This window comes from Thermobia domestica, chromosome 15 (assembly GCF_964235325.1).
Source record: "Thermobia domestica chromosome 15, izTheDome1.hap1.1, whole genome shotgun sequence".
Lineage (NCBI taxonomy): Eukaryota > Metazoa > Arthropoda > Insecta > Zygentoma > Lepismatidae > Thermobia > Thermobia domestica.
The window spans coordinates 89,994,625-90,018,761 of record NC_137468.1 but is presented as its reverse complement, the minus strand read 5'-3'; the positions used below and the strand labels follow the sequence as shown (position 1 = coordinate 90,018,761).

Sequence of the window (24,137 nt, the reverse complement as noted above, 5' to 3'; positions counted from 1 at the left end):
CCTTTCTGAACGAATATGTCTTCAATTCAATTATAATTTTACTGGCTTAGATAGCAAATTAATCAAGTACTTAAATCAGTTCAATAGCATTGAATAGTTAGTAAGTAGCATTTTGTGTTCTTTATAAAATTAAACAAAAATAATATTTTTTCGGGACTATTTTGAAAAAAAAAAAAATGGTAACAGGTAAGGTTCCAATTACACAAATCACAATTTTTGCAAAACGATAATACCAGATTGTTTACACAAATAAAATCGTTGTTACTACTACACTTCTTACGTCGCAAGTAGGTGTCGTTTCCTTTTGCACCATCGTATATGTGTTTTTGTTTGAGGCAATAATTCTTCGAGATCCCTAAAAACATAAACATCATCATTATAGGTGTTATTCCATAATTGGCAGGTCACTTCCCGCAAGTAAGAAACTTTAATGCACTATGATCTTCAGGTGAACTCTACATCTTCATGTATGGATGATATCTTCCCGCCCATGAACTATAGTCTTTTCCTACTTCCCCTTTTTCCTGCCACCATACCTTCTAGCACTGCGTCATGATTTAAATGATTAATTCTAAATAATTACAATATATTCGGAAAAAATCAACACCTATTTATACACAAAGACACTATTTATTAGTAGTTTGAACCTTTATTGGCTTATGAAAAAGTACATTTCACTTCCAACTGAAGGCTTTTACAAGGCACACTAATGAAGAAGAGGACATTTTCATGGAATAAGAAATGTTCTGAATTACCAACGTTTCAACTACTGATGAACGCTGACAGCTTTATTATTGTTTCACAGTAACGTATTTTCGCTTTTTGCGTGTATGATGTCACTGTATCACTATTTCAATGTTTTTTTTTTTTCTTGTCTGGCGTGTTGCTATCTGTCGTTACTTTTTCCTTATCATAATATTACTTAAAAAAATCGAATTCAAACCTCTTACCTTTAGCATTATCAGTTTCGTTTTTCCTATTTTATCACTGGACTATACATCTGTCCGGTTCTCCTTGGATTGCTTATATAGGAAGACTTATTAAAAGAATCTTGTATTTCGATTGAAAATTTCCCCTGTGTGCTTCATATATATGTAAGTCAATATTTAGATACAAATATTTGGATGCTGCAGCTAATATTTACAATATCATGACAGAAAAAAAAAAAAAAAAAAGGGATTTGATTTGAGAAAATGTTTCGTATGTGGGTCTTAAATCCACTATAGCCCTGCTCTTCAGACTGAAGTTTCAAGGTTCAGCGTTCAGGATTACGAAATCCATCTAAATTTTGATGTAGATGTTGCCAGCGGCAGAAAGATAGCTTACTATATTCAAATCTTTTGCTTCTAATTTAATTATTTTACGCTATTATTGAGTGTCAGTGCTGTTTCCTCTTATTGAAATCTTAAACATTTTGTATATATAAAGAAAACGATGACATTTTTGATAAAATATCATTTACAGAATATGCGAGTTTTTGTTTTTGCCCATAGTGATACATTTAGTAGTAATTTCTTGGTAGATTCTGGTGTCTTTCATTTCACATGTTGGCCGTGAAACCGAAACCGTAATAACCGAATTCAGAACTATTGATTACTGTTTATATATATACAAAATGAGATAGATATAGATAGATACATATATAGATAGATTTTTTCAGTAATTTTTTGTAATATACGATGCATATGTGTACAGATGTGACGATATATTATGATATCCAAAAGTTAACTTCATCGATTTAACGTAATATTTTAACAGAATACCATGACCAATTGTTAGAATACTTTCCAAATATTTTAATACTACATAGATGTACTTGTCAGTGTTTTATTTTAGTTTGCTTTAAAATCAGCTGTCAGTGAAAAAATAATTTGGAACTAGTTTTCTTTAAAAAAAAGACTAACACTTTTTGAAAATATTTTTTATTTCAGATTTTGTTAGTTATTATACTTTACCATCAACTGTGATGCATCATCCAGTCCATAAGTCTTTAAAAGCTGCATATTCATTTTACAATGTGTCTACTAAGACTACTTGGACAGACCTTATTGGAGATGCGTTAGTTTCAGCTAAGAATGTAAGTTAATCCTAAATAAAATAATTCTTTGAGATTAGTATATGTTACATGAAATGAATAGAAGTCATTACTTTACGTTTTTAATGTAACAGTTTGTTTGCTGGTTGATGTGATCTGGATTTGATTTTTGTATTATTGTTGTTAATTAAAATCATATGCTAGTTTCTGCGTATTTACTTCCGTTTCATATCCTACAATTGCATTATGTAGAATATTGAAGACAGAAGTCCCAATGTAATTGAGCTTCAAACCTTTCTTTAAAATATGAACATAGTCATTCGATTACTGGTACTTGGAAATTTTAGTTTGCTTCGACATTTTGATTGTTACGTTTCGAATAAAAGCACTTGCATGAAGCAAATTAGTAATTAGTTGAGCATATCTGCGGCAATATCGCTGTCCTAAATTCGGCAGGGTAGTTTGAGTCTTGTGTAATTCATCGATGAGAACTGAAGTTTTTCTGGGCATCTTGATTAATCTCAGCAGGTTTATGACTAAAGTGATAACGATCAATAGAAGGTCTTTCTGCAGCTATCACCAGCACAGAAATAACCAACTGAGCCTTAGACCTAAGCTAACGTTAAAAACTACTAGTGATGCTGCGGACACAAGAAGCGAGTTTTTTTAAAAAATAAATAAAAACCTGCAACAGGGTGAATTCTAATCCAGGATGCAGGTTGCAGGAAGATACATGACAAATGTCATGAAAATCGAATAAGTTTTACGGAGTACAAAGACGGACAGAGAGATATAAAAGTGCTGGTTGAAGCGAATTGTAGAAACTTGATACATTCGCTTCAATTAGGTTTCAAAGTTTCAAATTTAAAGAAAATACATATATGAGGTAGAATAAAATTATAAAGTATGTTCAGTCAAGGCAAATACACAGCAAGGGGGTACACCCTCAGGGAGCAGACGCGTCAGCGACGGAGAGTATTCTCATAAACGAGGATGATGCAAGAAAAACACTTGATATCGGGCAATATTACATAGGTTAGTATAACCTTTGTAACGGTTTGATAATAGTAACATTACACTTATATACACAAAATACTGGCTTCCTACATTGTGCAGAAATACTTTGAAAGTGGAAATTAATATCTAGACAATCCTCTTTCATATGTACTCACTCATTTTAGCCGTAATATATATATATATAATTTTTTTTGACAGACTATTCTTAACCAATACTGAATTGACCTATACCGTGTATTGAATTTATAAATGAAACATGTATTTACGAAATATAAAGAAAATCGTCTAAGATCGTCCGAGAAAAAGCTACCCCAAGAGTAGGAACGCCCGAAAGATTTTTCCAAGGGAAAGGTTGAAGGCACAAAAGACTCACATATGAGCGGATGTACATATTATTTCATGTAAAAAAAACTATTATTGACTCACATTGAATAATTTAATAAACTATACTAAATATATTAAACTATAGTAAATATATTGAATATTGTAGTGGTTGAGTAAGCAAATCTAATGTGTTTTGACATGTGTTTAGAAGAGCCGAATGCTTTTCGAAAATCCAGAGGAGCTAGCCGCTGTGGGTACACATGCCCAAGAATGAAGTACTTCTTTTGAATATTTCTTGCACAAGGCCCTTTGCCTGCTCGTGCCCTGAGTGTTAGATAGCATCCCTGTTTTTGTGATCAGTTAGTACGAGTTGATTTATGTTTTTTCTTTTCTTTTCTTCACTATTCTCGTTATGCGTATACCCTCCGTCACTAGCATACCTACTTCCTGCAGATGCAACCGCTACTGCCACAAGGTCCCCTTGCAGTACCCCGGACTTGGCTTAGATAACATTCTCGTGTTTATCGTTTACCTAGCACAAGTTGGTTTGTTGTATTTGCTCAGTCGTTTGTATGGTATATGTCCGGACGCATATTTATACCCATAATGATTCTCGTAAAGTGAATCTGCACCGATGAATGCAACCTCTACCTTAAGAAACAATTTCTAATGAGTGCGATTGAAACAATTGCGTGTAATATAAGATAGTACGCAATTTCCAGGACACATCAGTTTGTACGCATATTATCAGTCTATACCAGATACTTGGTATGGTAATAACAGTCCAGAACGTCTAAGGGAACAATTTAAAGAAAGAAAAAATCTTCTAGAGATCATGAAATGTGTAAAGTTGAAGATGAAGTGGAATTTCCATTATTTTGACTTCGTTTGCGAGAAAAACATCCACATCACGCAGTTAGAGTGGCAACTACCAAATGAAGCGCAGTTTAGCTTAACTAATAGTTCGTAAAGTTTACCTGAGAGAAGAGAGTTACTGAATATTAAAAAATACAGTAACTGTTTGTTATTTTATAATCAGCGTTTACAGCCTAACAGGAACTTTAACCGTGGATGGAAAAATTTGACCCTAAGACTAATATTGCACTTTTTCTAACTTCTTTGCTTGTATTTCTTAATATAAAACGTAGGTGGTAAAATGTATACAGTATTATCTTCGTAACGTGTTCGTTATTTCTCTTTGTACGTACTGTTAAGACTGTCTTCTGAGCTAAAATAAGTTCAAATCAATGTACCTCAAATAAAAATTAACAATTCTTTCCCAATTTGTGAGTTGACTTTAAATGTTAGTGCCGAATATATATATATATATATATATATATATATATATATATATATATATATATATATATATATATATATATATATATATATACAAAACAGTATACCAGGTGTAATAATGGTAACTAATAATCATTGTCCTGTCTAAAAGTTTGGAAGTTAAATGTGTTTCTTCTCATTTCAGACGGGTTTCGATGTTTTTAACGCCCTGGATCTTATGGAAAACAAAGAATTCTTGGAAGATTTGAAATTTGGGATTGGTGATGGAAATCTTCAATATTACCTTTACAATTGGAGATGTCCTTCTATTCAGCCGAGCAAGGTATGTGTTGGTTTAATGTATGTTAGGTTAACCCAGATCAACTGATCTAGAAGTAACAGTCGAAATATTCACCTGCTTTAAATAGTAAAAATAAATGATTCTCATTTGACTAGAGATATCATTAAAATGTGAAACAAATTATTGTATCATCTAACAAACCAAGCAACAGCCAGAAGAGCAAGTAGTTCGCAAAATATTGTATCAGAACAATTTAAAGTATACTAAATCAGAAAAGCATAATCATATTTAGATTGTCGGAATTCTGTTTCGTAATTTATTGAACAATATCAGAGTAATCACGTCATCCTTTGCAAAGATTTATTCTCAGGTTCACAAGAAGCGTATGTGTAATTGATTGTGTGTATATTTTTGTTAACTTATTTTGTGAAATTTTAAAGCTTGAAGGATGAATTTTCCAATACTCTTTTCATTCCAGTCTCCAGGGGTCGTACTCCTTAGTATTCAGCTTTAGCTACACACAAAACAAACAGTAGTTATTGGTTCCACTATATATTATTTCTAATTATTTCCACGTAATATTATTTTGGTCAGGGCTCACGTGATTGAGATCTCCCGTTAAGCTGTAGATTCAAATCTGTAGACTCTATGTAAAAGCGATGAGAGTTCTAAACCGGTCAATCAACAGTATTATTCTGGAGTAGTAAATGAATCAAAATAACAGTCCTTCCAACACTGCCAGTGGTAACTGAGAAACATCCTTTTCCTACGTTTCTCAGGTATAGGAATTTCACAATCTTTCAGCATTGATATAGGAATTTCACAATCGTCCACCAATTACAGTCTTCTTTCTTTTTAACCTTTTAACCCCTATACAGCGGACTACAAAAATTCTTGACGTACAAAGTCCGTGAGTTAGGCAACCCAACTAACGCCTGCTACAAGATTAATTACGCCTGTTAGAGTAGCTAGAACAGCAGCATGAAGTTGCCCCACCTGTTAAAAGAACAAATCGTAAAGTGTCTCTGTGTAGGAGTGAGGAGAAACGCTGGTTGACGAAACGACAAAAAGGAGTCTTTGCATACTTGCATACTCACAGTACACAGCACGGTACCAGAAAAAAATATACGGACACTAGAGGCGCCGATGAGAAGATAACAGTCGGGGAACTTAAATAATCTTATAATTAACTCAAATAAGGGATTATATAAACAAGTTAACTTACTTCAAATGACTATACATATATGCGTATCAAATAATATACGGATAGATTATGCGGTATATGTATTAGTTTATTTTTTTAAAATAAACACAAAGCCTTGCGTTGTGTTTTAAAACTACTAACAGTAGTCCTACCTGCAAATCAATTAAAGTACGAATTGATCATTCAGGGAAAGAACCCAGCACCTAATGAAATGAGGGGGCGAGCTCCTAGGTTCCGGCGCTACTGATTGATACGTAATGTTACCTCGAAAGACGAATTTGTCTGATTTCATTATTCATTAAAAAAAAATTTGAAATGCAAAATTCGATAACACTTAAACGAGTTGGAGAACTTACCCGTACTAAGCGTATTTCTATTTAGGTTGCAAATATAATTGAGGGTTCGTGATTTGTTTACTATTTGTGCAAATTTACACATTGAGAAACAAGGAGAAAAGAGGAAAATATAGTGTCAATAAACAATTTAAAAATGCACGGAATTAACGGTTAATATCAAATATAAAACCATTAACAGAATTAACTCTGTAACTCGTTTTCTCCATTCATTTTCCTTGCTTTATTTTCAGGATTACATAATCACTGAATTTCTCCACTGGAGATTATCTTTCATTTAGCAGGCGAAGGTGGGAATCGAACCCGGGCCGCCAGATTAGAAAAATACAACTCTAACCACTTATCTAAAGTGTTACTTTTCCCGCGTCGCCTAAATAAAGAGCTTTTCTATTCGTTCAAGACACTAGCTTGTTAGTAGTCTGATTGGCAAAACACAGGAATATGTAATTCACTCGGAGGGCATTTTATCACTGTATTTACTAAATTATCAACATTACAGATTTTTTAAAAACAAAATACAAAACTCCTTTATTTTGAATCAAATACGGCGCGTGTATTATACTCGTAAACAAACTAAAGATAAATCAATTGCTGCGTAGTAATCGTGGTTAAGTGGTCAAGGCACTCCACCAGTAATCTGAAGGTGGTCGAATCAAATTGGATCCACGAACGATCAGTACATTTTTTTTACTTTAGAATTTTTGATGGCGATTGATCGGCGATGACACATGTTTTTTCTTCTGATATTTGAATACTCGGATTTTTCAATACTTCTATCAAATCTTCAGGAATAATAATCTGCCAATAAAGGCAGAATAATAATAATAATAATAATAATAATAATAATAATAATAATAATAATGGTGATGGTGATGATCATCATCATCATCATCTCAGAAAATTAACAGTTAGGAGCTTATTATCCCGCAGGGCATAACATACCAACCACAAATGCAACATTTGGCAAGAATATTTCGGTTTTGTTTAGTGTTGCTCACGAGAAGAGGAATTTCTCCTCTCGTTTCTGAAACAAAATTGAGACGAGAGTTAACATTTTACATTCAAGACGAGACAAGGCTAACTCAAATTATCGTCTCGGTTTGGAGATGGAAATCGAGACGAGGCGAAAAGTATCGTAAACATCTCTCTTTTTATCTCGATTCTCGAAATACTGTATGTCCATTCTTTAAGTAACAATTGCTTTATAGGCTGAATCTTATACGCTATTTTGTTCCTTCGTATTTCGGAGCTCATTGAATTTATTTTGGTCTGTGTAGGTATTTTTGTAGGTATCGAAACTTCGGATGCCTAAACAGAAATTAAGTAGGATTTGTCTTCACCACGATACATAGTAACACGCTTTCTTTGGCTAAAAGACTTTGGATTATGTATGTGTTATCATCTTAATAAAATATACATATCAATATAAGAAAGAATAGTTCCTATTTACAAATTTTGGTTGAACGGATATATGGAACGTGTTGGAAATGGCGAACGAATATTATTATATCTAGCAGTAGGAGTAATAGTGGAAGACGTTTGGAATAATTGTTAGGAAACAATATCGTTTCAGACATATTTATGACTCTTACTAGGCACTAAGCATGACCCTTAGGGGTCGTATTCATGAATTGTTTGCTAAACACATTACTTTTCCCACCACAGTACGAATTAAGGTTGTAGACAGACATGTGACGTCAGTTTGCTAGTATTTCCCTAGTGAAGAAAGCCGTCCCCACTCTAACTTGTAAGACCGAAAGAAATTGAACATTTTTCATTTTATTACGCATCAGAAGTATGAATATTATAGTTCATAAAAAACATCTTATTGCAGCGAGAATCGAACTCGGGACCCCTGAATCACGAAACGAATGCTCACGCCACTACGCTAAGACTGCTCTGTTAAGAAAGAGTCAAAAAAACATTCGTTTATGGAGCAAATTGCACACGTTTACGATAACGGCGAAACACACTGATTTCTAGCGCAAAGTTTTGAGTTAGTTAAAAAAAAATCTAGCATATTTACCGCATAATCTATCCGTATATTATTTGATACGTGGATATGTATAATTATTTGAACTAAGTAAACTTGTTTATATAATCGTCATTTGAGTTAATTATAAGATTAACTAAGTCCCCCAACTGTTACCTTCTCATCAACGCCTCTGATATCCGTATATTTTTTCAAGTGGCTGTGTATAGTTTTACGTGTGTGTCATACAAACAAGAAGTACTGTGAGTATAAGTATCCAAAGACTCCCTTTTGTCATTTCGTCAGCCAGCGTTTCGCTCCACTTCTGCACGAAATCACTCTTTACGATTTGTGCTTTTAACAGTTGGGGGCAACTTCAGGCTGCTGTGCTAGCTACTACCAGGTGTAATTAATCTTGGAGCAGGCGTTAGTTGGGTTGCCCATCTCACAGATTTTGTACATCAAGAATTTCTGTGGCCCACTGTACATGTCCAACATGACAATTTCTTCTTATTAATGAAAAGAACTTCGTCTGAAATAATATCCTAACCGCTTTCTTTTCGTCTTTTTGACTATCATAGTAATGTTCGTCTCCTTGTTTTTGTTTCGTCTCGATTCACACAGCTTATTTATTTCTGTTCCCCACTCATTTCAAAGCCTCTTCCATCATATCTAAGTTTATACTCTATGCGCGACAATGCTTCACACAAAATACTTAATGAGCCGTCTTCGAACTCTTTCTTCCAGCGACCCACAACATTCATTTCCTATTTCTTTTCTTGCTTTTTTGTTTGTTTGTTCGTTTGTTCTCATCTCAGATCTTCACTAATGAAATGATACTCACTACTATCTACCATTGCTTATTTTCTAGGTACCTTAGACTATTATCTGCTTTACTTTTTATACAATATCTATAATTGACACATTTATTTTTTCAACTACTATTACTTTCATCCTTTAGCATTTTTCCAACGTTCTTTCTACATTGTGATTTTAGATTCAGATTCTATTGCAAAAGCAGTATCGTCTGCCAAGCGGCGGCTATACTACACTTAACTCTCTAGTTCCTACTAAAATACGGTTTGATTTCCTTTCTAACTCATATGAACTACGTATTTGTTCTAAATAGAAAATGAACAAAAGTTTAAAAGGCAGACCCCTTGTCTAGTGTCTCTTTCAATTACTTAACTCCTCTGCCATTTCTTTTGTTCCTACTCATACACGGTGGTTCTTTACTTAGGCAGTAGCATACAACTTGTCTCGGAGTTGACGCATATATATGTTAATGTTCACACACCTGTGACCGAAGTCAACCTTCAGCCTTTGTTTTCACTTCTTTATCGGTGTCAAACCGCTGACCACCGAGAAACTGCTTCAGGTAGGGAAACAGATGATAATCACTTGGCGCAAGATCTGGACTGTACGGTAAGTGGTCCAGTAGCTCCCATCCAAAAGATCTGATTAACTCTTGAGTTTGAGCAACAGAATGAGGGCATGCAATGTCATTAAGTAACAAAACACAGGTGACAGTAGGCTGCGGTGCTTATTCTGTATAGCACATGGAAGCTTTTCAACGTCGCGCAGTACTCAGCTGAGTTGATTGTTGTTCCTCGTGGCATAAACTTGATTAACAGGACACCATGGCGATTCCAGAATACAGCAGCCATAAACTTGAGTGTAGACATTGTCTGTGTGGCTTTCACGTTGACTGAAGATGACGTGTGTCACATTCCATTGATTGTCTATTCGATGTTGGGAGCCATGTAGGAAACCCATGTTTCGTCCCCTGTGTCAATATGATCCAATAGTGTCTCGTTCCTCATTGTATGAGATCAGAAAGATCAAAGCACAAGCCAGTCGTACCTTTTTGTGTTCCTCAGTAAGCAGTCTAGAACCCATTATGCGCAGTTTTCGGAACTTCAAGGGTCTAGAAACGATTGTGTGCGGTGCTGTGAAACCGACCGTGAAACGTGTTGATATTCCAGTGACAACGGAAATCTTGAAACGCCTATTTTCATGGATTTTTGCGTCAACTGCACGCACCAACTCGTCTGTGATTACAGAAGGTCCACCAAATCGTGGTTCATTATGAACATTGTCCTGCCCTCCTTGAATGATCGCTTACTGTCACTCATTGCATTCGGACCGTACACCTCATATCTGTCGATGAATTTCCACTACTGACACGTTCCATGCTGTCAAAAATCGAATCACAGACATTTCACACGGGGGGTGCTCAATATGTCGAAACATTTCAACTGCCTAGTCTAAACTATTCACACTGACGCTGCGATTGCAGTTGGTGTCGTCTCATGCCAAGGGATGCTGGAAGACAGCGCGCATGCGCATTTCGACAGAAATAACAAACGTAGCCAATAGCTGCAGTGAAAACAACAGTTGAAGATTGGTTTCGGTCACAAGCGGATGATTTCTACGACGTAGACATACAAAAACTTATCGAACGCTATGATAAAAGTTTAAATAGTAACTATAGTAGAAATTTAGCTTAATATGTACACGGGAAATAACCAAATATGAATGGCATTATTTTGAGTAATTTTGTTTTTATTGACAATCAGATCTTACCTAAAAAAAATAGCCCTCATATATAATATATAGCCCTCGGTGAGTGGGCCTCCGGCATACATAATCCTGATCTCTTGTTGCAAACAAGGAGAAAGATCACTGACCGAGCCATATTTACTGTCTTCCGATCCCTAGTGGGTTATATTTTTATATTCTTGGCGTCATCTTTCTCGCGCTACAGCGTGGGCCGCAGTGATCATAAATCACATCTCAACTGCAGATGTTGAGGTTGGTCAGCTCTCATACTGTGGTTGGAAAAATATGTCGTAGCAGATGCTGATTGAGTTAAGTTAGTGCGGAATAGATGGAGATTATTACGTTCAATGTAGGAAGGCGATTTACACAGAACTCATTTACAATCTAACAATTTGATGATCAGGATGTAACACATGAATTCACCATGGCGGAGTAGTTCTTCAAATTGCTATATTTAGAATATTTATGACCCAAATAACCTTGAGACAATAATATACAGATATACGGAAAGAATGAAACATATTTGTATTGCCAATGCAGTTACTGCTAAGCGCAAATTAACTAGTTTCCTTCCAGTGGTAAGGGAGGAAAAACCTATGAGACTCTTTCGTCAAATGATAGATTCTTGACATGATCTTCGACAAAATAGCTGAATTATTCATAGAACAATTTCATACTGCTTCTGGTTATATTGTTGGAGAAACACATGAGACAATAGATTGGACAATCAGCTCAGCACTATGCGGTGCAGTTACAGACTTAAGCAGAGATTAGAATCTTAACATGCAGCAATCCCTTTTCTCTCATAATGTCTTGTTTCATTCATTGCTTGGTATAGTAGAAGCGGTACGGGACAAGTTTGGTTGTACACTGCACTTTTTGAACACAGGTTGCCAATTGGCTCATTTATAGTTGGAAACTAAGCAAGTAATATAAGAAGGGGCGCCATTCAAAATTTCCCTTAGGATCCAAGATGGTGGCTTTTTTCCAGAATGGCGTCCTCAAATCGAAATTTCGTTAACGTTGCCTTATATCGTGTTTGGGGTCGTTCAAACATACTCCTTACTCGAACACGAATCCAAAGTCGAATTAAGGATCAGACATCAATGTACACCAATGTATTTTTTCTTCTTCTTCTTCCTTTCCTAACTATATATAAAACTACATGAACTGACATAAAATAACAGGTACCTTCCAGTTGACGTGGTAAATTGAAATTTGGCATGATTGTAACTTTCCGGGGTTAATCCACAGGAAAATTGCCAATAGTGAATATTTTTAATATTTGGGGAGTCTAAAAGGGGATGAAGAAATTCCCCATGTTATTTAAATGGGAGATATTCTACACCGATAATCTCTTGCTTTAGGTACTTCGAATTGGAATAAAAACTTGAAATTCGGTATACATGTACATTTCCAGGATGATTTAAAGAATTCACTATAAATAAAAATTTCCAACTTTACAGTGATTTTATGGAGAACTGAATAATCTTTCCCATGCTATTTATATGGCACGTCTACATTCCAAAATTATTGGGCACTTCCTGTAGAACTACAATGATTAACTTTGGCATGGTTGTAGGTTTTCGGGACCAACCTACAAGAAATTTGCCAAAAGTGAATATTTTTAAGTTTTAGAGTTTAATGAAGGATGAAGAAATTCACCATTTTATTTAAATGGGCGTATTCTTGGGATACAAAATGGATTTTTTTTTATTTTTATTTATTTATTTATTTATTTTTATTTTTTTTTTTTACCTATAATCTCATATTTTAGGTACTTGGAATAACAACTTGAAATTCGGTATGCGTGTACGTTTGTGTTATCGTTATTAAGCAAATCATCAAAAATAAATTTCCAACTTTAGAGTGATTTTATGGGAAACTAATCTTTCCCATGCTACTTTTATGGTACATCATCTACACCCCGAAATGTTTAGATACTTCCTGTAGAGCTACAATGATGAAATTTGGCATGATTGTATCCTTCTGGGAGTGGCCTACAGGAAAATTGCCCAAACTGAATATTTTGTCCCATGTTATTTAAATGTACGTATTCTTGGCATACAAAATCTTATCTTTTAAGTAGTTAAAATGGGAAAAGAAACTTGAAATTCCGTAGAACTGTGGGTTTAAGAGGCACAAGGCCGTAGGCCGAGCAAGTGCGGGGTCTGGGTTCGAAGTCCTCAGGTAGATAAAGACTAGTGTAATGTATAAATTTACATGAACTGACTGATTGACTGGCATAATATAAATTTTACTTCCGATTGACACGCGAAGTTGAAATTTTTCATGCTTATTATTTTGGAAGAGAAACAGTAAAATACTAAAAGCCGATTTTTAGGAGGGAAAGGGGAAGACAAAGAAACTGCCATGCTATTTAAATAGGTAATGGTAGTGGTATGACCTATACGACATAATTTTGGTTAGCAGACTGTACGTACCTTTTGAACACAAGTTACCGTTTGGCTCTCTTATAATTGAAACCTAGAGCAATTTAGGAAGGGGAGCCAATGCAAAATTTCCTTTAGGATTCAAGATGGCAATTGTTTTCCAAAATAGCGTTCTCAAACCACGATTTCGTTAATATTTGCTAATAACATTGTATTGAGTTATTCACACATGAATAGCATGGTTTAAGGTTTAGTTAAACATCAGACATCAATACAAACGTTGGTGGTCTGTTGTAGAACCAGAAGTATGTTAGTTATTGAATGAATTCAGTCCTGTGGAATGTGAAAGTTTGAATAGACATCACGAACAATATGCAGCGTACCAGAAAATGTTTAAGAATGATACTTGTGCTTTGGAAGAAAGTTTCTGTGATATCTAAATCCCATTTTTGGAACCGGCAATTGACAGCAGGACAGCAGATTGATAGTACATATGGAATATATTGATACCTTAAATACGCTTGAAGTTGATGTCGCAATCATGTGCGAGACTTTTTCTGAAAGCAAGTCTCATTAGAAAGCATAAAAGCATTTTCTAGCCTTTGAAAAAATCTTCACAGTAAAACCTCCGATTAAGCAGCAAATAACGGATAAGCACATTGATGAACATCTTTTTGTTAAAGTATTTATTGATTGTTAGAGTAAGAATATGGATCTGGATCGTTTCTTTTCCTACAAAACTCAGACCTGTCCACCATCTGTAAATGGACATTTACGTACAGGAAAGAAGAGTGACCTGACAGATATTCTGGTTGACTTGATAGAACCAGTAGAATTCAGTGGACATTCCGATGGAATCGTGTATGACGGTGCAGCCTTGATACACGGTATGAAATCACATACCTCAAAAACTTTCGTACAATATTGTGAGAAAAAGTTTCGGAACAGTTTGCTACAAGCTGCTTCCTTTTCTGCCACTCGTATTGATTTGGTGTGGGACTTATATAATACTAACAGCTTGAAGAGTTTAGACAGGCGGCAAAGATGAACCAGTACACACCGACAAGTAAGACCAGAAGCAAAAGTATCGCGTAACAGGAATAACTTTCTTTGAAGTACTCAAAATAAAGAAGAATTGTTCATGCTTCTAGCAAATTATGCACTGCATAATTTTGATCACGTTCATGTTGTCACAAATGTTGATGCAGAATTACTCTAATCTGAAACTCAAGAAACATCCTTAGTTGGCGGTTCGTGCGGAAAAATGGAAGAAGCAGATGGTCGAGTAATGTTGCATGTACGCAATATGGTCTGCAATAGGATCAAAACTGTCCTTTGTGCTATCAATATCATTCTTCCATACCTAAGATCCATGAGATTGACAGAACTTTGGATTTTGTATGGATCTCTCAGGAAGGAAAGATACTTGCTTATACACTACATAGCGGAGAACTTGGGAGAAGAAAAATCAATTGCCTTACGTGGTTTTTACGCCTTTACCGGCTGTAATACTGTTTCGGCTTTTAGATGTAAAGGAAAATACTGCGTGGAAAGCTTATGAGGAAGTAACCAAGATCTTCATTGCCATCTCCAGTCCGCTGCATGCAGTGCAGCCCGACGTTATTCAAGTCCTGGAACGCTTTGTAGTAATTCTGCATGGTGGGGTAGCCTTTCAGATTCAGACAACGCAGCACGCAAAGACCTATTCGCGTCCAGAGCAAAATCACTGACATATCTTCCTCCTACGTCTGATGCTCTTGCACTACACACACTTCCAGCCGCATACCAAGCTGAACATCTAGTCAGGCAGACAGCATGATCATTGATTTGCCATCCAGCTGACTGGGGCTTTAACAAACAAGGTGAAGAGTGGACTTCACAATTGACAACACAACCAGTAGTTTGACAAGCTTGCAGAGAACTAAAAAATGTGGATGCAAGGAGAGATGTTTATCATGTAAATGTTCCTACATATCCGTTGATATGCCATGCACGCTAATGTGATCTAATTGCAGAGGGATATTTCGTACTACGGAATGAAAACAACCAGGTATTTGCTATTTGTTCTTGATTTTTATAATTTGGAAGGATTAAAGTTTGCAATAAGTTCTATGAAATTTCAAAATAAAATTATACTTTTTGATTTGTATTGATGTCTGATGTTTAACTAAACCTTAAACCACGCTATTCATATGTGAACGCCACGCCATCTCCAAATACAATGTTACTAGACAATATTAAAGAAATCGTTGCTTGAGGGCGTCATTGTAAAAACAGCCGCCATCTTGAATCCTAAGGTAAATTTTGCATTGGTTTCCCTTTCTAAATTGCTCTATTAGGTTTCAATTATAAGCGAACCAAACGTAATTTGTGTTCGAAAAGTACATACAGTATGCAAACCAAAATTGGGCCGCTGCCACTACCTATTTAAATAACATGACATTTTCTTCATGTACATATACAGTGTGTATATATATAATATAGCTTTTAGTATTTTACTATTGTTTCTGTTCTGAAATAAAAAAAAAAAAAAAAAAAAACATGCAAAATTTCAGCTTTCGTGTCAATCGGAAATAATCTTTATATTATTTCAGTCAGTTAATTCTTGTAGCTTTATACCTTAGAAAGGAGGAAGATAGGACCTAATAATCTGGTGTACTTTGATGTCTGATTCTTAATTCGAATTTGGATTCATGTTCCACGAATCAGAAATATGTTTGGACGACTCCAAGCACGATATAATTCGGCAATGTTAACGAAATTTTGATCTGAGGACGCCAGTTTGAAAAATGGCCGCCATATTGGATCCTAAGGGAAATTTTGAACGGCGCCCCTTCTTAAATTATTCTCTTAGGTTCCAACTACAAGTGACCCAAGCGGCATTCCGTGTTCAAAAATTGCAGTAGGGTTTCATGTACCGCTTCTACTAGTATAGTTGTAATCCTAATTCCATATAAGAATAGTTTGAAAAATTATTTGAACTAATGGTATTGGTTTATCAATTGCACATAAATTAGATTAGGGTAATGGAAATAAGTTTCTTTAAAATCATTTGAAACACTTGTCGTTAATAGTAAATATTTAAACAATTGTTCTTAATTTTATTAAATTCTTCCGAACTTTTTTTTAAGTAAAAAAATTAGTTCATATCGTAACACCATTAATATGGCTATTTGCTTTTGTTACTTACCTTTCTAATTGAATTAGCTGAAATGACCATTCTTCGTACGGGAAGAATAGGTTTTTGGAACATGTCTTAAAAGTGGAATTGAACCCTCCTCCCCATCCCCCTATGATGCATTTTTAAACAGAAGTTTTGAAGACCAAGCAGGACCCAAGAGCTAACTATATTGTAAAATTCATTTAAAACATTGCAGCTGTTATTCTTTGCGAAAAATTTAAACCCCCCTTAGGATATGTATTTTAATTACAATATAGTAATAGAAACCCTGTCGACTCAAGTACTATGTTCAAAAATTAATTTTAAACGTTCAGCTGTTCCCTTATTTTTGCCATGTTATGAATGCGAAGCGGAAAATCCTTCCCGTTAGAAACGAAATATTCGAAAAATCTGGATCATGTATCAATTGATTTTTAACAAGAAGTTTATATACTGTGTTTGTTTGCTTAATATGAAGGGCCCGTGCGTTTTTTTTAATATATTTATTTTTGGCATAAATTTTGGACTCCTTTGCCCTATTAGGATACAAATTTTGATGAAAGTGGCGTAATAAGAACCCGGCTTGAGCCAAAAACTAACTATGTTTCAAAATTCATTTCAAACGGTTTGGTGGTTTTCCTCTGGAGGTGACAGCCGTGAATGTAAAAAGTAAATTATAAAAGATTTTTTTCTCTCTCCCTTAGAAGCGTAATTTTCGGAAACGTTGGATCATGTTTATACTTATATACAACATTTTTTTGGGCATAATTTTGAACTTCCAGGCCGTCCTTTACGGTACACATTTCAAAGTGGATGTTAAAAAAAAAGTTTTTAATGCCGAGGTAGGTGTTACGTTCAAAAATTCATTGCAAACGATTAAAATGTTTTACTGTAATTAAGAGATAAACAAAATCGATTTCATTTATGTACAAATATTGATCAAAATAATTAAAACACCTGGAGTTGGAACGTTAGATGTCTGTGTAGGCAACAGTCAGGCAGCAATCCTCAGTGCTGGATTGGTAGTGATGGTGTGTTAGGGCAAATTTCGTACGCACTACGTGAGCAGCAGTAGAATGAGTTTGCAGTGTGAAATGGATGACACCTCTGATTTCCAAAGGATGCAAATCGTAGGCACTCAGTTATGTAGTGTGAGGGTGACAAAAGTTACAAATGTGTTGGTTTGTCGCGATCGACAGTGTCCAAGATTATGATGGCCTACAGAACTGACGGTAAAATCACTTCGGCGAAGGGGAACAGTGGTCGACAGAAGACCTTCAGTGATAGATTCACGGAGCCTTAAAGCGGATTTTCATTCACAACTGTCGTGTGACTATGGTGCAAGTGACAGAAAAGCTCAAGCAATACCTCTCAACACCCTGTGTCAACAATCATAATCCGCTGAGAGTTATATGATGTGAACATAGGGGTCGCGTTGCACGGATGAAACCACTGTGACTCTTTAGCATGACGCCAATGGTCCTGCGAATATGGAAGATGGACTGCTGTTGACTGGAAACATGTGATATGGTCGAACAAATCATCATTTTTATTGTTTCAAACCACGAACTGTGTTTACCTATGGCAGAGTCCGCCTAACTGTGAAACACGACGGCAAACAGTGGAGTATTTGACCGTAAAACCCGGACAAAAGTCGAAAGAATAAAATTTGAAAAATACATGAAATAAAGTTTATTTCTTGTTCTTAGATAACTGACGGATCTTGTAAACATAAATTCCATTATTAAAATGTGAAATGAACGTAAATAATAATTGCTGAAGTTTTTTTTTTTTTTTTTTTTTTTTTTTTTTTTTTTTTTTTTTTTTTTTTGACCATACTAATTTAAATTAGTAGGGCCGCGCATACAGTTTTTGAGGTATTTGTTTTAATAATTGTATTAAGGTTACTATCAACAAAAACTGTATTGTTTTAAACGGCATTGATAGAAGTTTTAATTTTATGATATGTGGACATTTTAGCTCTTAGTGTTGGTGGTTAAATATGTAATGAAATGTCAAGAACTTTTTGCAAGAAAAAATATAAAGTTTACAAATTAATTAGTATTTTTGTTTATGTTCTGAGTCTAGTTGATCAAGGATTCCTTTTGCATTTGAAAGTTCAATCTTTTGTTAACTTAGTCCAGGAATAAAATTTTGCCCGAAATTGCCCTATGAAAATAAAAAAATATTTATAAATTATATCTAATTTGTTTTTTGACGAGAGTACAGAAGGCCTTACAGCAGTTCCCTGACATAAACCTATGAGTTTTATCTTTAGTTGATTGAGTTTATACACAAATCTATAATTAATTTTTCAAGTAGGGTTTCATGCAATTAATTCTATAATAAATGACATTTACTGAAACTTTTAAGTTAATAAACTGCACCATGAATTATGATACATGAAATTTGTTGTCTGTCCTTGTTTGGATTGTCTGTTCTTCATACAAGGATCAGGTTTTCGAATCAATATTACACTTAGCCTACAAAATCCCTATTAAACAATGGCAAGGGAAATCAGAAGAAGAGAAAACCATAGTTAAAAGACGAAGAAGAGAAATTCAAACCAGTTTTAGAGAAGAGATTGGTTTGTTAGTGGACGTCCCCAAGCAAGGCCATGGCAATACGAACGATGAAAACACTTCAGGGAGGTTTCTTGCTGACCACGAAACTGCCGCGCGAATAATTGGTGTGGATTTAAACTTAATAATAAAAATTTCGAGATTATTCTGTAGGCAATTTCTAATGGCCATGAAATAAACGTAGAGAAATTTCAGAACTTCGCTACTCCCACTGCAGAACTTTATGTGAAAGTAAATAATTAATATCTGATGACTCCAGCCCTACATAAAGTTTTAATTCATGGCCCAGCAACCATAAAACATGCTATTTTGCCTATTGAGCAATTCTGAGAGGAGGCATCTGAGGCTAGAAACAAACATTTTCGACTGAGAGGACGCAGTGGAGCAATAATAGCAGCCGCCTTCAATGAGTGACATCCTAATCGCGTCCTCCAGCCAAAAGAATAATTTAGTGTCTTTTGTCTCGAGTTAACATCCCATCTTACCTACAAGAAAAAATAGACAGTCAGTTTCCGTCCATACAATGCTCCACATATAACAAAATTTAAGTCTGAAAGATAACATAACCTATCCTAAATTCATTTACAACTTTGAAACTCTTGTAGATTTTGGAAAAATAACTTTACCATTGGATTTCTCTTCTAATGGATATGTTGTTTAATGTCATGACTATATTGCCATTTAAAATAAACAAGTTGATTCCAATATGGCGGCCACTAAGATGGCGGACAACAACCTTAACCACGTCATAATGTTTCTCCCTACCACCAACATTGATCCAAGTTGACTTCGGCTCGACTGCGCTTACAGATTCTCAAATATTTAGCCCGCTCCAGAATTTTCTTCATACCCTGTACATATATATAAGTGTATTGCTGTTTCTATTTTATATTTATGTTACTCTTTTTTATTGATGTAGCAAATGTTAATTAATAGCAAAACTAAGACTTTTCTCTTTAAATGTTACAAAGTATTTACCATAGACAGTTTAAAGCAATAAAAAAATAATAATTAATACACAAGATAATATAATTTCCCTGATTTTCCTGATTGTTCAAAACTGCAGAACCAGGTTTTGGCTATAATGTATCTTTAAAACTGTAGGTAAACACAAATTAATTTAATTTAATCGATTATTTTATGATACTAAATGATAAATATTTTTGTCCGGGTTTCAAGACTAAACACTCCACTGTGCGGCGGCTCTGTGGGCCGCAGTCCTGGTTTTCAATGCATCCTGTGCTGACTTTTATTTGACACGTCACTACCCGTTATTATGTTATTTAAGGGACTATATGCATTCTTTTCTCCAAATGTTTCTGGGCAATGACGCCATATTCTAGAATGGTAATGTTCCTGTTCACACAGCTGGAGCAGTTGCACGCCGTTTGAGGAATATCGAATGAAGTTGAACACCTCCCCTGAATCAATATAATTATACATAGGCCTATGTGGTCCATTTTGGAAATATAAATCCGGCACAGATTTCCACCTCCGGACTCTCTCACACTAGACGCGGAATGGTATAATATTCCACTTACTAGCATTCAAGACCTCTATTACTTCATTCGACATAGTTTAAAGCTGTTCTGAGGACGGAAGGTAGTCCAACGCCGTATTAATCTGGTAAGTTGCATTTTATTCAAGTAAAGGTATCATTTTGATACCTATTTGTATATAGATGACTAACGAGGAATGAAAAATGGTTACCTGATTATTTGTTACTGTTTTTTGTTCGTGTTTCATACTGAATGTTTGATTTTGTGTTTCAGATCGGTTTGGTGCTACAGTGAGAAAAAGTGATCGCTACAAGTGATGGTGTTGTGACACGTAAACCTTGTTGGTATCCTAATACACAAGTACATTGCGCAACCATACAGTTAATAACGGCTTTATTTTCTTGTAAGTGTGAGCTAAAATACACTTATGGATATAAATAGTGCTTCTTTTTCTATGCGAAACCAGTTATGCTTTCGATGGATGTGAATGTGAATAACATCAAATTGTATGATTGAATGTGGATTAAATGTGGAAAGGAAATTAAAAAGAAGAAAGAAAGAAAAACGAATTATCAATAATTTAAATTAGCATGAAGTTGAATTAAACAATGTAACGGTTCAGCGAATTAATGTTGAATTGGAATTTCTGCTGTATTTGTGAAGACTGTGAATTTGTAAATACTTTACCAAACCTTCTCAATTAACTGTATGATCAGTTGTGCATAGCATAATCTTTTCTTTTTTAAAAAAATCTTTTTGTAATGTAGATACGATATGTGTAAATGAAAACGAAGTATGTACGAGAAAGTTAATTATTGGTACATAGTAAGTTAACGTGTATTCGATTCCGAGGATAGTTATGAAGATGTGTTATTTTGCAGTTTGTCGTAAGATTTTTTTTGTTAAATATTGCTCAAGTTTTATGAATAGTTTTTTTTTTTTTTTTTTTTTTTTTTGAATCAAGTCATACTGTTTTATTTTCATTGTTGTGTCAAAGATTTCATTTATTTATTCCCATTTTTATAATGGACTTGATGGACCAGAATATTGCCTTTTCTATCATATAAATGGACACTATTGACATTATAAATGAGAAGTAATATATGCGTGTATGTGCAGAATATTGCTTTAAGTATTATTATTTTTAAATTGCAAGAGAAAATTAGTTTAACCATTTGTTCTGCCGTATACCTGTAGTTTTTATACAATCTCAAAACTACGGAAACATTTTATTTACGTAAGATGCACTCCAAACAAATACTGGTACTGACAAAGCAAAATCAAAATAATGTACACAATTCGAACATAGAATTCAAATCTATAACAAAAGCTTTGTTAGTCATTCATGGGAAGAGTCCCAGGTGGCATCACATGCTTCGTTGTTAGAAATACAAAATCATTTTGTATAAATAAACGCAACTGTTGGAAGCAATGATAAAATTGATTTTTGTTTTTAAAACTAAATGTACGGAAGAAATAGTATATGTTCTTTGGATTGGGTAATTAGTTTAGTATGTGGTTATTATACTTTTGAGTTGTGCAAAGGATTAATATAATGAAAACTGAAACATATTATCTGATATTTCTAAACGAAGAAATCTTAAAAACGTTATACATTTTAATTGTTCCAGTTTGCTATACTGCACACATACTTAGTTTTCCAAAAATGGTTTTAGTTATAAATAATCTGGAGACGAATTATTGTGATTGATAGATAAGAAAATGTTAGTTGAAGTAAATTTAATTCAAATTTACATTGAGGTTTACTTTACCGCATCTTCTCTAATCTACCAGTTACAATGTTTTATTTTCTCGTCGATAATTAAAACTAATTTTTGGTGGCCAAAGGTATTTGCAGCATAGCAAATAAAAATTCTGTAGTGTACTTGATAAAATAAACGGAAAAAATAACCGATTTTTATAACACACCATTTCCTGTATAGGTGCAAATTTAATTACATAAGACCAGTGAAAAATGAACAGCTGGACCGAGATTAGAAGCCAAGTTGTCAATTCACTGTGCCGTTTTTCACTCTTTGTATATTATTAAATTTACAACTGCAGAGAAATTGGTCGGTTATAAAATACATTATTTCCTCCAATTTATCATATAAAATGTGTAATTCAACCGTCATATATATATATTTGTGGTTTGGACGTTAAATTGTCCAAATACAAACGGAATTGTCGCACAATCCGTGTAATTTGAGTGCCTGAGAGAAGTAGGGCTGTTTAGAGAGCGAACTGGATAGTGTAGTTGTTAACGCATCTGCACGGCAAGTCGGATACCAGAATTCGAGTGTCGATCAAGTCGTGCATTTTTCGCTCTTTGTGTATAGTGTACAAAGTTGTTAAGGCTTCTTCTTGAGTATTATTAGATACGTAGTTCAGTTTTAATTTGTGATTATGCTTATTATTCATTCAAATGCATAATACTGGGTTTCTAGATGATTGAAAGTTGGTTGGACTAGTTATGGAAGGTTTTTTTACTCAAGTAAGATATAATACTCTGGATGTTAGGTAACGTTCCTTCATAGTTCTCTTACATTAAATCTTAAATTAGGCTCAGATAGATAACAGCTATTTGAACTGGCTGTAGGTATTCGATAAAGAGTCATATCTTCTATATTATAAAATTGAGACACTATGTTTATAATTCTTAATGTCTTGAACCACCCAACCGATCTCGATCAAATTTTCAGCGTTATACTAGGTATGAGGTTCGGGTGTGGAAGTGTTTTTATATATTCACTTTGACGGTGCAGCTTAGGGGAGGGGGAAGAGGGGAGATATATTAAAAAAAATGAACGTAACTGAGACTTAATAACGCTTGAACCATCCGACTGATCTCGATCGCATTTTCAACATAGATGAGGTTCGGATCTGGGATAGTTTTTATCATATCACTTTGACAGTGTAACTTAGGAGAAGGGAAGATATTTAAAAATGATCGAAAATGACCGATATTAGTGCCGAATTTTTAGTTTTCTGGGTCGCTAAGAAGAATAGTGACACTTCCGATCCTGTTTAAATCTAAATTCAGACCCACAGCTTGGGAGAGGGGTATATATATATATATATATATATATATATATATATATATATATATATATATATATATATATATATATAAATGACTAAAAATAACCGTAATTAGTGTCGAATCTATAATTTTCGGGGTCACTAGGATGAACAGTGATACTTCCGATGCCGTTTAAATCCATACCACTAAAAACAAAAACAGCATATTTCACGAGTACCACACACATGAGATAAGGAGTTGAGCATTTAAATCCTTTATTTTAACTCATCGAAGCGGATAATCAACGTTAGTAGATGATATTAGTGTAATGTAGTGTAACTTCAGAATAATGACTACTGACATACAGCCATGTCGGGATAATCGACTGAAATATCTATTTATTCTGAAAAACTATTATAATGTTAATAATAATTA

At 34.5% G+C, this 24,137-nt stretch overlaps 1 protein-coding gene across 1 annotated transcript in view; it reads left to right on the top strand.

Annotated features, from left to right (window-relative positions):
- The window catches only part of Nmt (N-myristoyl transferase), an 89,948-nt gene extending 68,324 nt beyond the window's left edge, over window positions 1-21,624 (top strand). The window contains exons 10-12 of the mRNA XM_081739933.1: window positions 1,932-2,077; window positions 4,860-4,997; window positions 20,954-21,624. Of these exons, the coding sequence (XP_081596059.1) occupies window positions 1,932-2,077; window positions 4,860-4,997; window positions 20,954-20,974 (305 nt within the window). The 3' untranslated portion in view covers window positions 20,975-21,624. The remainder of the gene's footprint in view (window positions 1-1,931; window positions 2,078-4,859; window positions 4,998-20,953) is intronic.
- Window positions 21,625-24,137: the final 2,513 nt, after the last annotated feature.